At 41.3% G+C, this 15,609-nt stretch overlaps 1 protein-coding gene across 3 annotated transcripts in view; it reads right to left on the minus strand.

The window, feature by feature from the left end:
• dlgap4b (discs, large homolog-associated protein 4b) overlaps positions 1-15,609 on the minus strand; it is a 98,433-nt gene that overhangs the window by 9,643 nt on the left and 73,181 nt on the right. For 2 of the 3 annotated variants that reach the window (XM_084031887.1, XM_084031888.1), the window contains 4 exons: positions 14,208-14,463; positions 13,751-13,903; positions 3,453-3,892; positions 400-488 (listed from right to left, as the gene is read on the minus strand). In XM_084031887.1, coding sequence (XP_083888013.1) covers positions 400-488; positions 3,453-3,892; positions 13,751-13,903; positions 14,208-14,463 — 938 coding nt within the window. The remainder of the gene's footprint in view (positions 1-399; positions 489-3,452; positions 3,893-13,750; positions 13,904-14,207; positions 14,464-15,609) is intronic. The other variant, XM_084031889.1, reaches the window with a different exon arrangement.

Here is a 15,609-nt window from a genome sequence, read left to right on the forward strand (position 1 = left end):
TTATTTAGCTTATTATGTTGAAAAAATGAGTGTAAGGACTCCTGCTACATACAAAACACTAAATGCACTGCTGCGTGCAACAGAAAGAAAATACAGGAGAAAGGCATGAGGAAATTCCTGGCATTCAAATCATCTCGAGCACAGAATGCAAATTACACTGCAATAACCTAGAAATGGGTCTCAAATATACAGTAAGCAGAGGCAAGTTACAATAGGAACAGCTTACAACAGGATTCTATTTTAACACCACCAATACAACACACAAGGATATATTTCAGACCAAAAATATTCACATTGTTTTCCCATTTAGCTTCTGTAAATAGCAAGAAAGGTCAAAGCAGTGTGTGTGGCTATAATATAAATTCCTCACGTTGTTACAAGGACAGGAAGAGGACTTACTGCCACCCGTCCTCCACCTGTACTCCGATTGACTGAAATTTGGCCAATGGCGGGGTCTCCTCTCGTGGAACTTCCTGAATACAGTCAACCTTAGAACAAATGGTGAAATGAAAAATGCACAATCACTGACTCATAAACAAAAAATCTTGCCATGAATGATTTGATAGACCCCCAATTCTAACTAGTATAAGTATAGAAGTACAGTCAGTTGTGCAGGGGTTTTAATTCTTCAAATTATGAAGAAAATCTGCGTCATCTTCAGTTAAAAAGTGTCATGATTAATTGTTACCCTGACTGAGTTCTGTTTATGTGCAAGGTCTGCAAAATGCAGATTATAGGTTATTTTAGCACATACACACCACAAAGTTATGGTTGATGGCCAGTGTCCACATGGTGCCCTTTTCTGGCAGAAAAGTAAGGCGCTGGGACGGCTTCATCCCATCCCTATTTATGTGTTTGACATCGTCTCCCCCCCCCACCATGATCACCGGAAGATGCTTGCTTAATACTTTGTGTGGATGAGCTCGTCACTGCAGGCATAATGTTGCAAGGGTGGTGATCTAAACACTCACCAACAACATTCAGCATCCGCAAAGTGATTGTGTCTAACATTTAAAACTCAGGACGGACAGACCGTGATAAAACCAGCTTCACCAGCGCTTTTCTGAAAAGCATTTCGAGTGGCCGCACAAAAAAAGATGCTGGGTGCAACGCCATTTTTCAAAGGAAAGTCGCATGTGGTCGCATGCACTCTCTCATCATTGGGAACAATTGGAAAAAAAAAAAGACGCTATGTGGACATGGGCCTTAAGGGGAAACACAAATAGATATTTTCTGCCTTCTATACTACAGTATACAGCCAGCTCTAATGATAGAGGGATTTTCACCCTAATGAGACCCTTAGCTTGCAAGCACATTTTTGGGCTTGAGGTGACACACTGAATCATAGCAACATACCACAGAGGACTTCTGATAAAAATGAACATTTTCCCTGGATTAAAGCTCAACAGGCACAGCAAACTACACTTTAGAAAATACTGTGACTCGGGCTCCATCTCGACTCTGCTATGCATTAATATATGGTAATAGTATGGATTCAACAATGACTGTATTGCCCCATTACTGCCCGATGTTTTATATGTACGCATGTATGTTTTTTATTTATTAAATTATTCATACATTTTTGTAATATTGCCATGTTTTTTTTTGGTCTTATGTTGACAAATCAATAAAGACAGCATTAAAAAAAAGTATCACATGCAGTTCGGCAAACACAATCTACCAAAGAGCACAAGTATTATTTTACCGTGTTTCTCAGTAATGTGAAATGGACAGAAGGGAAAAGCAGTCTGACAGTGAGAGTGACATTAGCTGTGTCCCAATTAGGGACAAAATCTAGATTTTTTTCAAACTAATGGACAATTTTTTATTTAAACCTTGATTTTTTTCTCTAAACAAACTAAAAAGACCAAGGCAAAATAATAATAATAGATATTTTCTTTATTAACACAATAAAAATGAATGAGATTACCAAGTAGTCTAGGCCTATGTGAACTTATCAGTTGTTCAATAATTAAAAAAACAACAAAAAAACAGCACCAATTGGCTGTCATTATTGTCATTATTGTCATTAAGACAATCTTGTAGGCCATCCCTGAAAAAACTTGTAAAATGAAATACAATATATAATAATATGTAGCCCGGGTATAGAAAGCAGGGATTCAAATAAATTAGTTCCTAAATAAGTGCAGTAATAAATCCGTAAGATAGCTAAACTAAAAGTAATGGTTTAATAAAGAGTAAAAATGGTTAACTCAGAGATTAAGAAAAGTTTATCATAAATGAGTAACTTATTGTAAATGTTTGTAACAGTAAGGAAAAACAGAGACTGTGCCTTAATTCTTGTTTTTTTATTCTTGTAATTTGAGTCACTGCATGTATCCGTCAGTTTCGCCTGTTGCGATTGGCGGCGGGTGAGCCCGGGAGGGGCGGGGCTTAAGGGAGAGGGGCGGGAAGATGCGAGAGCGAAGAGGGAGGACAGATAGGATAGCGCCAACGAGCAGTAAACGGAGATCAGTATTCTCGTAAATTGGTAAAAGGAAGTTTGAGTTTGTGGATATTTTTATGGTACGTCTGTCGGGGGCGCGGTGTATGTGATTGTATGCGGCTGACTTTTGGGTGGGTTCTGGAAAGTGAGTGAGTCGGCTACTATTGAGTCTGAACTGTTTTTAAATCACGATTTTGCGGTTCAGCCATTTCACAAACCGTAGGAAAGTAAAAATGATCAATTAAATCTAAAAAAATCGCCCAGCCCTAGTCCCAATTCAGCGGATGAATCATTCGGAGCTTGCCTTTGAAGACCTGCATCGCAGCGGTTGTGACAAGGCTGTCCCATTTCGAACACTCGTTCAAAATGATTTGGAGGATCCAACTGATGGGTCCTTCATGGCCCAACTTATCCCAAGATTCATTGCGTGCTGCTGACGATTGGATTTTATTCAACATGGCAACAAGAGATGTCAGTGGGAGATCCGGCAGAAATACACTGCAAGCTTGTTGCTAGGAGATGGGAGTGGCAAAGATGACGCAATCAGGAAGTCCACAGTAGACCAGACCATTTCATTTTGGAGACGGCTCAGCTTGGAATTCAGGGTCTTAAAAGGACCCGGCTGATGTAGACTGCATCCTCCGAAGGAGTGGCCGCTGAATTGAGACACAGCTACAACTTCGACACAACACTGTCTACAGTTACTGTGGTGTCTTCCTGATTATAGCAGCTTTCCCTCATCAAATTCTCATAGAACTCTACCTGACTTTATTATAATTTTGTAGGTTTTTGTTCTGGGAGTCTCTTGCCTGGGACTCTCCACCTAAACTGTTACTGAAGAACCGGTGAGGGTGCTGTTTAAGTATATCATAAGATTGATCTAAGGATTTTATGAATCATTATCGGCTCATTCAAAGTAAGATTGATTTGAAACGGTAAATTGATAAAAACCCAGCCCTTGATTCAACGCACCAGCCCTAGATAGTGCAACAGACTCATTGCCTACCTGTATGCCAATGGAAGACAGTTTCCGTCTGGGTACTGGTGCCACTAGGGGCTCCTCTGGCACTAGATTCCCTTTGTTTAATCCTGATTTCAATGATTCATGCTGGACTACTGAGTCACTTGTCTCAGTGGAAGCATTAGTGGTGGTGGGCGTGATTGGGTCTCTCGGTGTGGCGATGGGAGTGTGGATGATGTGTGGTGGGCGGGGAATACCCCGGGCCAGGCTGTTGGCACGGGTGCTGTCAAGGCTGTCGGAGGAGTTGCTGTGAGCGTGGCTTGACTGGCTGTTGACCTCTGACCTCCGGTCTTGCTGGTCCAGGTAGTTGTCCTGAGCCGACTCTGTGCTGCTCTGTACTGTTACAGAGATGTAGGGCTTGGAGGTTGTACGGGGTGGTACTGGTGGAGGAGCAGCCCTCTTACCGGTGGTTATGCATGTAGAGACTGAAAGAGAAAAAAGATGAGGAGAAAGAAAGAAAAGAAAAAAGACAGGAGAAAGTTAGATGTAAAGGAAGTAGTATTACAAATGAAGAGGTAAAATGTTTCAGCAAATCAAGGCCTAATCATGTTGTTGAGGCAGAGGGAACTCAAAACAAGAATGAGTCTGTTGACTAACAAGTTTTCTCAGCATTTTCATGTCATAGATACACAGTGACATTGTTGCATAAAAGCTGGAAATAAGGGTGTCATGATATACTGGTATTGACACACTTTTTTATTATGGTTATAGACTCTCTCCACTTCCCTAAAATCGTATTTGAGTGTAATTCATTTGCCAACAAAAGGGAAGTTAAAAGGTGCTCTATACAGAATTCAGAGCATATCCATTGCCTCCAAACTGGTCTCAACCATGGCAACAGCAAATCTGATATCATGACAGGCCTAGCTGGAATACCAGCAGAATCAGGGAAACATCCCGTAAAGTGAAAAATTAAATCAGGCAGGACATTGAACATACACACCATTAGACCCAGGCACGCACACACACACACACACATACACCTTGATCATGATCATGAGATGGGTGATGTCATCAAGTAAAGCAATTTGTAGACCATCCGACTCTGCAGACTGAATACGGTTGAGCATGCGGACATTTATCTACACCACCACTTTATGCCAGACTAAATATGGCCTACAGCTATAAAGGAGGTAATAGATAGGTACATTAACCATAGAGCCAGAGGAAGGAAAAAAGCCACTCAGACTGTTCATTCCCATCCGCATGATTTACTGATTAATGTTATTGAAGAGCCTGGTCTGATATACAGGAAAGAGTCTGAAACCAGGTCAAATGAGGAGCCACTAAAAACTGATTCGACTAAGCTAAAGAATAAGGCACCGAGTACGTGGCTCTGTTGGAGTCCTGCATTTCACACAAGCTTATTTCTTTGCACAAAAAGACTCTTGTTGTTGGACTACATTATTTCATTACAAGCACAGCTCATTCACTTATCTCATCCATCAACCCAATAAACTGTTTGTGATGAGGTCAATGACTATGTTGCCTCAAAGCAGGAGTAGGAAACCTTAGGCACACATGCCACCCCCCGGGCATGTGGTATCTTAACAAATAGCACACGTACACAGTGCAAGAGAGTTGTTTGGAATTGTTAAATTCTCCTCTCATCTGCATGCCAGATTACCCGTTTCACAGCCACGGTTGCGCATGGTAGTTTGATTTTGTTTCCCCCTTACTCGGCCTCTGATTGGCTAGTACTCTTGCCTCATAATTCTTTTTAAGTTGTATGCTGATGGAAAAGCATGGTTGGTAGGATTAATGATTTCAACTCAGATGTGAATGTTTCTTAAGGATGGTAGCCTCCTTGTATAGTGCCCTCATAATTAAATGTCTGGATTATGGGAGAACAAGTTTGAAAGGTAACATTTTTTTTACAGTTAAAATTTTGATGTGGTGTCTTCATTAAACTCTAATGTTAACCTTGATGTTAATATGGTACACTGATTGACAAGAAATTTGAAATTGGCAATACACCTGCCTTACAGTGTGAAATAAAAATGGCGTAACTACACATGATGGGATCACACAGCCATAAAGCCAAATTGGACCAGGGACTTAAAGCGAAGGGGCCAATGGCACCTGCCAAAATACACAGCTTCTGTGGTAGTTCCCTCGAGGGCTGGGCAATAATTTACCGTCTTTCAATGGAATCGTATCATAATTAAATCATACATGGAGATACAGTGTTGTGATACACAATTATGTTGTTTAAATTGACAATAACACACACATACTAACTCAACGCAGACTGTGATGCTGGACAGCCAAAACCTATAATCTAAACAGGGAATTTTCTTGTAACATTATAAACCCTGTCACTATTATATGATCTCTTAAACAGATGCTTTATTTGACACTGCACTAGAAACAAAAACAGTGGAAAGATCGAACCTTAGACCATAGAGGCGTATAGAGGGGCAGATGGCATTTTGAGGCTGAGCAGAGTGAAATGAAGTGTGTTTAAATAAAAACAGTTTTAACAGCACACGCTGCTTCATCAGCCCGTGGATCGAATAATCATTTAATTTGTGTTTTTGCTGCCTTTGACATTTTTGCATGCAACCATCAGTTTATGGTGCAGAACCGATGATTATTAGGATATCAGTGGAAATGTCATTGCCTTCATAACCTAATATTAACATCAAATAAGATTCCTCCAGATGAAACTGCGGCAGAAGTATTTCTACAGACAGGCAGCAGATATAAACTTAACTTGAATTAAATGATTTTCCATTGAAATGACGTGTACCTTGGGATTTCTCTCACAGAACTCTAAACTTTCATAAATACTGAGATAGTAGTACATAAACACAATTGCAGTGACATGTGAAAGGAAACAACAGCATTTGATGAGTACGGCACTGACTGCATGAAGCAAACATTGTTTATAGCTCATATTGCTGCACTGAATTCTGTGGTGAAGGATTTTGAAAAAGCCTTGCAGCAAAATGTTAGCCGCTGAGAAAACAATCAAACAAAGGGGTTGCTGTCCATTGTAATCTGCTTCTTAGCTTTATCACAATGTCTGTGCAACGTCACCTGTCATATGATCTCCCACAACAGTAAGCTGAGACTTCTCTGATGGTAAGTGCTTTGCATCATTTCCCTTTTCTCCATGATACTCACTGATGGCTGTGCTTTTCTCTCCAGCCTAACTCTATCAACTTAACTAAGTTTCCCTGTTCAGCGGCTAACTACGGCTAAGTTTAAGCTTAAACACACGCTATCCCTGCTTCAGCAAACACATCGCTCATTCTCTGAGTTGCCTTCTCGCTAAATTGCAGTTGTTTACACGCTATCTCCATTAGCTACTTTAGCGCAACAGCTAGCTTAGCAGCTACGATGGCTTCTCGCACCGGCGTTAATTAAAACACCCGATTGGCGTAATCAAACTCCTCCAAGCACACTGAAGTTACATATGGTGTTTCTCAAGGTTCTGTGCTCGGACCAATTCTTTTCAACATATGCTTCCTTTAGGCAATATCATAAGAAGACACTATAAACTTCCATTGTTATGCAGATGATACTCAATTTTATCCATCAATCAAGCCTAAAGAAACCACTCAGCTAGTTAAACTCCAGGCATGTGTTGATGATATAAAAACCTAGATGACCTGCAATTTCCTGATGTTAAACTCAGATAAAATGGAAGTTATTGTACTTGGGCCTAAACTCCTCCGAAGCTCGCTGTCTAAAGATATAGCTACTATTGATGGGATTGCCATTGCCTCAAATACTACCGTAAGAAACCTTGGAGTTATCTTTGATCAAGCTGTGCCCTTTAACTTGCATATTAAACAAACTACAAGGACAGCCTACTTTCACCTGTGTAACATTACTAAAATTAGGCCAATGCTGTCTCAAAAAGATGCAGAAAAACTAGTCCATGCATTTGTTACCTCAAGGCTGGATTATTGTAATTCCTTACTATCAGGCTGTTCCAATAAATCTCTTAAATCTCTCTAAAGCTGGTCCAGAATGCTGCAGCGCGTGTTCTGACTAAAACTAGAAAAAGGGATCACATTTCTCCTGTATTAGCTTCTCTGCACTGGCTCCCAGTAAAATCCAGAATATAATTTAAAATCCTTCTCCTCACTTACAAAGCTCTTAACGGTCAGGCACCATCATATCTTAAATAGCACATTAAACCCTACTGTCCTGCTAGAGCACTATGCTCAGAATAAAGTTTGTAGTTTGTAAAGTCTCCAAAATTAGAACAGGGGCCAGAGCTTTCAGCTATCAAGCTCCTCTCCTGTGGAACCATCTTCCGGGTCTGGTTCGGGAGGCAGACACCGTTCCCACATTTAAGAGTAGGCTTAAAACTTTCCTCTTTGACAACGCTTATAGTTAGTGCTGTAGGCCTACTGCTGGGGCATCTATTAACACACTGAGCCTAAGAAATTGACTAAAATCTACATCTCGACTGTTACTAACTCGACTACTCCTGGGAGTCTGGCTGTGCTTTCTGGTCCAGCAGAGTCCACTGAGGACCTGCTGCTGTGTGACTGCTCAACAACTACTACTTTTTTGGTCTACGGCAACATGGTTGGGATGGATCCATCTTGCCGTGGCTGTGCCTGCCGCCATGGACTACTACTGTTGATGCTATTGCTTCTGTTAATACTACCACTACTGTTAATACTACTACTACTATACTACTACCAACACCAAATGCAGTTGGAACCCAAGGGTCTGCACAAGATTTCTGCCGAAAAGCCTATTAAGGCAGTTATTTCTCGCCACTGTCGCTGTAATGCTTGATGTTGGGACTTTGAAAATGTATTGACTCTGAAAATCATGAGCGTATTCTAGTCCTGCTTAATGTGTTAAGTGTCCTGAGATAACTTTTGTTGTGATATAACACTATAAATAAAATTGAATTGAATTGAGTGGAGTTGCTAAATGGCTGTCAGTGAGCTATTCCAGAGAATAGAACTACCTCACCATGACTGGTCAGAGACACTGCGATGACACTCACTCTGGCTTCACCTGACCCAGCCCAACTTCACCACTGCAGATGGCTATCTGATTGATAGCTCAGATTTCTAAATGCCGGCCCCAGTTCCAACGGGAAGGTTACAAGGTTGAGGTTACATATAAATGAAGCCAAAACACCAATATCATCTGTGAATAACAGAGGTAACACCCAGACCACACCCAAACTGCCTTCATATCCCACACATGAACGTCACACAAAGGTACCGGAACACACCCTTTTGGATGTCCAGCCTTCATTGTAAATAATAAGCAGACAATACAAACATCGCTCAATTACTGTGATGATTTGATTGTTGGAACACACCCTCAGATGGGAACCACCAAACCTGACAGCTCGTCAAAATGCTGTCCCTGGCATCCACAAGATGGATAAATAGATGTGTTAACCATAGCATCAACCATAGCAGATCACTCTGTCATCATTTCAGAACAGATCTTGCACACTCTGGGCATGTTGCGAAACAGAAATCCAGTCTAACAATTCTATTTTCAGAAATCTGCAGTTTGGCATCCACCATAGCGAAACAGTATGCCACCAGCTGTGGATTATCCACCAGCCTCTGACCTCCATTCTTGCCTTGGAAAACCTGCTGAGAGAGCTTTTTCCTGACCACGTTCCCTCTCATGATAGTGATAGATGTTGACGAGAATAGGATTGTCACTGTTGTGGCAGCTATGTGATGCACTGACTCCATTCCTGCGTCCCAGTCTGTCCCAATCTGTAGAACTGTCACTAACTGGGTGTGAGAGGGCATAGGTGTGTATGCAGGCGTGTGCGTATGCATGTTTGGACACCTGCCCTTCAGTTTCACCAAGTGTCACATCATGCTTTCATCATTCTGAACAGAATTCACCCTTAAGTCTTAATACCACAGAATCTGCTTTACTCACCAAAACAAGCCCTAAAATCATAACTGACAGCTGCCCCTGAGATTAGACAAGAGATAAAGTAGTAGAGCTGGACACAGTAAATCGGCGGGGCCAATATATCAGCCGATTTTAGCTGATGACAAATATATGGATGCTTTGTCGGAAAATAGACAACAAGAAACCGCAATACAGAAATGCCAAAGATAATTTACTTGTACTTTTGTGGAAACAGCATTGTCATTACATAGTTTCCCCACCAGGGAGCGCTGACAACTTCAGCCATGGGAGTGGGATCTCTCGGGATGGCAATGCCGGTCGGTCCACCACTTCAGTCAAGACTGACATCTCTATTGACTACTGGATGGATTGCCATGGATTTTGGTACAGACATTAATGCTCGCAGGATCATTTGTCACCACTGAGATTATCCATGTCCATCCTATATACCTCCATCATTGGCTCAAAAATGTATAGTTGAGTGTATGACTAAACACGTACTACAATATAATTCCCATCACCCTCAGCTGTACCTTGCGTTCACTGCCAATTTGGAAATGTTAACATTCTAACACACTATCCTAAGATGGGGAAGGTGGTAGACACCATACATGCTTAATATTAACATCATTATGAATTTTTCAGTTCTTTTTATGCAGTGACTCCACCAGACACAGCTTAATTATGGTGTGTACAGAACAGCTACATAAGTGATCAAACAAGTTTGGACATTGTCCACTGCTCTTACATTGATGTGGCTGTTGGCTACTGGTTTAGATCCCAAATCTGAGCAGTGAAACTGGTGAGTAATTGGTGACAAAGTTGGGGCCGAAACTACAACAAATTAAAGTTGTATGAACAGAATGTTATAGTGCAGCAAACATAGTGGAGAAAACCGGCCATCTAGCTGATTCCTAATAAATGCTGTTAAGAGCAAGAAAATGCGACCAAGGCAAAAAGTCCCCACTGACAGATGGATAGTAAGTGGCACAGGCTCTAATTCAGCCCCATAGAGAAGTCAGCAACACAAACGCACACAGCTGTGCAAGCATAAAACACATTGTAGGCCTATGTGTACCAGTTACTGGCATAAGAACAAGTGCTGACAAAGCCTTACCTTAACCCAACAGAAAAGAACTATAAAATTGGACATGAAGCCAAAAAAAGTGTCTTAAACTAGCTGAATTTGTGCTCACAAGCTGTTCCGTAGAACTTAGTGGTTGCTTTACAGAAGGAAATTTGACAACAGAGACAAGCAGACGCTTTGTGCCAAAATGTTGGAGTGGAATCTGGAGTGGGCACTGAGCACTGCTGTTTTCATGCCATCTAGACAGTGGTTTTGTTGTCCACTGAGGACCCTGGTTCAAGATGTGATTTTCAAGGCTGCAAAACAATTAACTGCATGAAGCTACGGCAGTTGAAAACAGTTTTCAACAACCCCATGACTGCTTTCCACTCACCCTCTCACCAGTGTAAGAATTACCCACGTATTAACGGATTGTATCTTGGCTAAATGCTCACGACATAAAAGAAGAAGAAGAAGAAAAAAAGAAAAACATATGGAAGTTTAGTCAACCTTTATGTGCTAGAAACCACATATTGGTCTCCTCCCTGTTAATAACATTTAACCATGTTTGCAATGGGAAGACTGTGGAGAGATAATTAACCAACCACCGGGCCCACAATGACATCACTGATAGTAGCACGACATCTGTTTGGACACTGACATCCAAGATTGTTTTTTTTTAATATATTTTGCCCAATTATTACAACATTTCTATGTTTGACAGGAATTATAGTCACCCACCATACTGTATTAATACAGATTACATTTTTAGCAATAATTCAATGGACAGTTTTGGGTCTCAAATGTTTATCTTTGTTTAACTTTAATTGATTAATTCCCTCACTGGGCAAATTACAGAATGCATCATTTCACTAATGATCCCTGATCCAATCTGCCTCCAGTTTTCCTTATGCAATACATTCCCACAATCTCAATAACTGTGGGGCATATGAGAGACTCAGAATGACAGATTTGCTCGTGCCTTTTCAAGTATGATAAAGCCTGCTCAACCATTCACCAGCACCAATATACATTTTAAGCCGATTGGGTGAGGTAGTGGTGTTCTGTGGCCAGTTGGAGCTGGACAACAACCAAGAACAATGAAAGACAATGGGTGGATTGTAAAGCTCTATCGAACAGTTTAGTATTGCTTTTCAAGTTGCCTGCTGCCGGCCAGTTGAACCATCTATATTGTTTAATAAATTAACAGCCACAAGACATAGAGAACCTCAACTACCAACACTCACTTGTGACCAAAGCCATTATTCCAATGAATTATCAAATCAAATGCTTTCAGCGACTACACATCTACAAAACCGCACAATCTTTATATTAAATGTAGGGGTGGGGGGAAAATGGATTCTTAGATGCATCGCGATGCGGACGATTCTGAATCGATTCACAAATCATTATTTTTATTCTGTTAGTTTACGGAACGCAAAAGGGAATCCGACTGGCACCCGCTGCATTTACACCGATAATGATTCATCAGTCATGGTGAATCTCATAGAGCTGTATTCACAGCAGCGGTCGCTATAAAAAAAAAAAAGATGCATCAATAATCGGTTTATAATCAAATCGTTGACCTCTGAACCGTAATTGAATCGAATTGTGAGGTGCCAAGAGATTCCCACCCCTAATTAAATGTGACCTCAAAATGTGACCAAAGTGGGACAGTCCTTAAATAATCCTCCATGAATGCCAATTTTCCATTTCAGGAGCCAAATAGAAGCATCTTTTATGAAGTGATAGTGACTGTAGGGCCATCGAGGCAGACATACAAACTGTCCTCATACACACAGCCCCCCCACCCCTCACTCAGTGATTAATATAATAAAGACTGCATCATACTACACCACTGGAAGTATGAAAGATCAATAAAACATTTCAATTATGGAAGCAGTTGTGGAGACAGACAGACCACCAGGTATTAATATCAAGAGTTTGGAGTTAAAATGATATTATTCTATTTTCCTACACAGGTTTAGCTGAACACGACAGAGACAAACTAGCCATTCCCTCTAAACGTAGCTACAGCAGAGCAGAAAATCAGCATATCTAACTCAGGAGTGAAGACGCTTCCGAAAGGTATGTTCAACAGAACTGCTGAAGTTTATACTAAGTTAGTTATGTCAATATGACACCCACACACCTGGCTTTAAGGTGAATTACTATCGGATACCGCGCTGATAAAGTCCGTGAAGCGACAAAAAGCGAGAGGCAAAAGAGCATCCAGTCGCCAATAAACGTTGGGCTATAACGTGTGTAAAGAAAACACAATGAGCACTACATTATTAACGTTAAACACCATAACCGTTAAAAAAAAAACTTACCCTGCTGTCAGGTAAAGACACGAACAGTACGTCGGTGTCTTGTGTTCAGACATAAATTACTTTCAGGTCAGCGGTAACCGGAGTAGGAGTCCACCGCCTCCGTCAGAAGAAACGCCGGGTTTGGTTGCATTTGTGTTTGTGTCCCTGAGCGCGAGGAGGGAGGCGTGGTGGCGTGTCTACTGGTGCCTCCAGGGCGCCTCGGACACATGAGCACCACTGTGTGATCAACGTAACCTGAACGTGATGACGGTGCACATTAAGGTGTTTTGTCAGGTAATTGAATAACAACTAGTGTAGTGGAGTTACTCATTGGGTACAACATTTAATACACGTTGCGAAAAAAGCGCCATACTCTGTGATGAACCACAGGGAAAATGCAAAATGCAGTATAATTATAAGATATCACAAAATAAAATCACCACAACAATTCAGGGAAATAAAACGGAACCAGACTTCGACAATTTAGATTAAAAGGGCAAACATGCAAAGGGATTAATTTCTCCTCTCATGTTTCTAATAACTTGCTTTCATTTCCCTCAAAAACCATACCATTTGTCATAATATGTCTATGTTTTGGAATGGAAACAGAAATGTACACCACATCGAAGGCAGCGTGTGCTTTCAGGTTTGTTTGACTATGAGGAGGAGCGCCACATGGTGGATACACTATGGTAGTACCCAAGCAGATGCATATCCACGACCTTATTCTGGAGAGGAGCAGTTGCTGATGTCAACAACCAGAGCAAAACCTCTTTGGCTACTGTGTGTCATCACACACACATTCACAATTACTCTGTTATAGCAAATTCAAGGTAACAATTAAATCGCTGAGGGATTCTTTGTGCTGATGTGTACTGTAATCATTTCAATAATTTCAGCTCAACTGGCCAAAATAGTCTCATTTTGATCAAGTTTATCTTGATAGTGAGTTTAATTGTTTTTCCCCTCCATTTCCTCGGAGCGCTAAACTGATGACATCTTTTTTTAGGGTAGAGGAGCAGGTTTTAACTTGTTACCTGTGTGTGTGGGTAGGATGCGTTGTCTGTCTGTCCCCAAACGCTGAAGAAAAATTGCAAGCTGTTTCTCCTTTGGGGCTTTGTCCAAGCCAGCGGCTATCAGGTCAAAGCCAACCTGTTCTTTCCATGTCTTCCACTGTGTAGAAAGGCCATCTAGCATGGGCAAAAGAGGCTGCATTTGAGCTCAAATGCTGCTGTGTGCATGTTGGAGGACAAGTGTCCCACCCAGGATCAAGGCTAGCAAGAGCATCAGACAACCCAATAAATAACATAAATAGATTTGCACTATACATGTTGTGTCTGTTATATAGAAAGAATCTAGATCAGTTTGGCAACACATAATACTGCATCATGGAAGGAACTCCAAGCAACCATTTCCAATGTTTCATAAGGTTTATGAAAACAAATGTAGTTGCTTGCAGCACATTTATCATCTGTTTTTCCGTCAGTGACTCACCAGTGCTGGTGCTGTATGTGCGAACAGTAGTGTCAATCGGAGGTGGTGAGCAGCCCGAGTCCATGGATGCTGTGTCGTCATCTTGGGAACAGCCAGCCTGGATGGCTCTCAGGTAGCTGTGGCTGCGGGATCGGAAGCATGTTGGCATGGGCAAGTCTAGAGGCTCTGGGTTGTCCTGAGAGTGGGAACGTGAATCTCTGAACGTGGACTCGGAGCTGCGGTCCTCGTAATGATGACTCATTTCAAGGTCTCGTAGCTGGAGGAAGCAAAAGGCAAGATTAGCAAAGACAGCAGCAGCTGTGTCGCAGGGAGAACAGTACCGCATGACTGGAATAATTCTGATCACAGTGGCTGCCCACAGTGCTGAAGGGAGCCATTAACTGCCCAGCTGACTGTGTCTGTAAAGGGCATTCTCCAATTTGTGAGTAACGTCTGATGGGATGCTCTAAGCTGGCATCAAAGGGGTCAAACGTTTAAATGTGTGTACAAAAAGGTATGATTAGTGTAGTGAATTATATAGTAGAGTGCTCTTCAGCCCCAGGGAAACCAGCGTTACTCCTCCCGCTTCCCACCATGCCAGGTTTCTGGATGGGCTGTCGTTTCATCTGTAAAATCATTTTAAATTTCTTTGACATTTCTTATAAAGCCAGCGATATTAGAACTGTAAATTTGCAGCAAAAGAAAGAAATCCCAAAGCAAGAGACATCACTTTGAAAAGTTTTAGACGACAATTGCATGTCTCTGTCTGAGACTTCTTTTGAAGAGTAAAAAACACTCTTGCAGGCGATGGGTTTCATATTCTGTTGATTGACAGAAACAGCCTGAAAAGGAGTCATACAAGTGTTTGTGGCTAAGTTATTTTCATGATGGTTCACTGATTGGCAACGGAAGTATAGAAAAGGAGGGTGAGGTGCAGGAGAGGCAGCACAAAAGAAAAATAAAGCAGATGTTACACCTACACACATTTTGGATGTTAAGTGTTAACTATGGGTATGGTATGGGTATTTCCACTTGTTCTGATTAAGCTCCCTGTTCTGAATTAATTTTGTTTTCGTTAAAGTTCCAAATTATACAACTTGACCTCAACAAGTATAAATTATCATGCATATTAAATGTGTCCGTCATGCTGCTGTGCATCCATATTAAAGCAATAAATTCATATCTTTGACACATTTGTTGTAATATAGCGGCCTGTCAAGAGATTGTGTGTAAATCCTGTACTAATAGCCTGCACTGTCTAGTTCTTTGAAAAAGATCAGAGCTGCTCTGAGTAGTTGTTCATCATGTTAGTGACCTTGTCATCGGGAGGCCAATAGCTGTTATGTAAGTAGAAACATTTCATGAAAAAATACCAATGTCATTCATTTGGTTCTTAGGTTCATAATAGAGCTGCATCTGTGAA

The sequence above is a fragment of the Eutrigla gurnardus genome, assembly GCF_963514095.1.
Source record: "Eutrigla gurnardus genome assembly, chromosome: 2".
Taxonomy (NCBI): domain Eukaryota; kingdom Metazoa; phylum Chordata; class Actinopteri; order Perciformes; family Triglidae; genus Eutrigla; species Eutrigla gurnardus.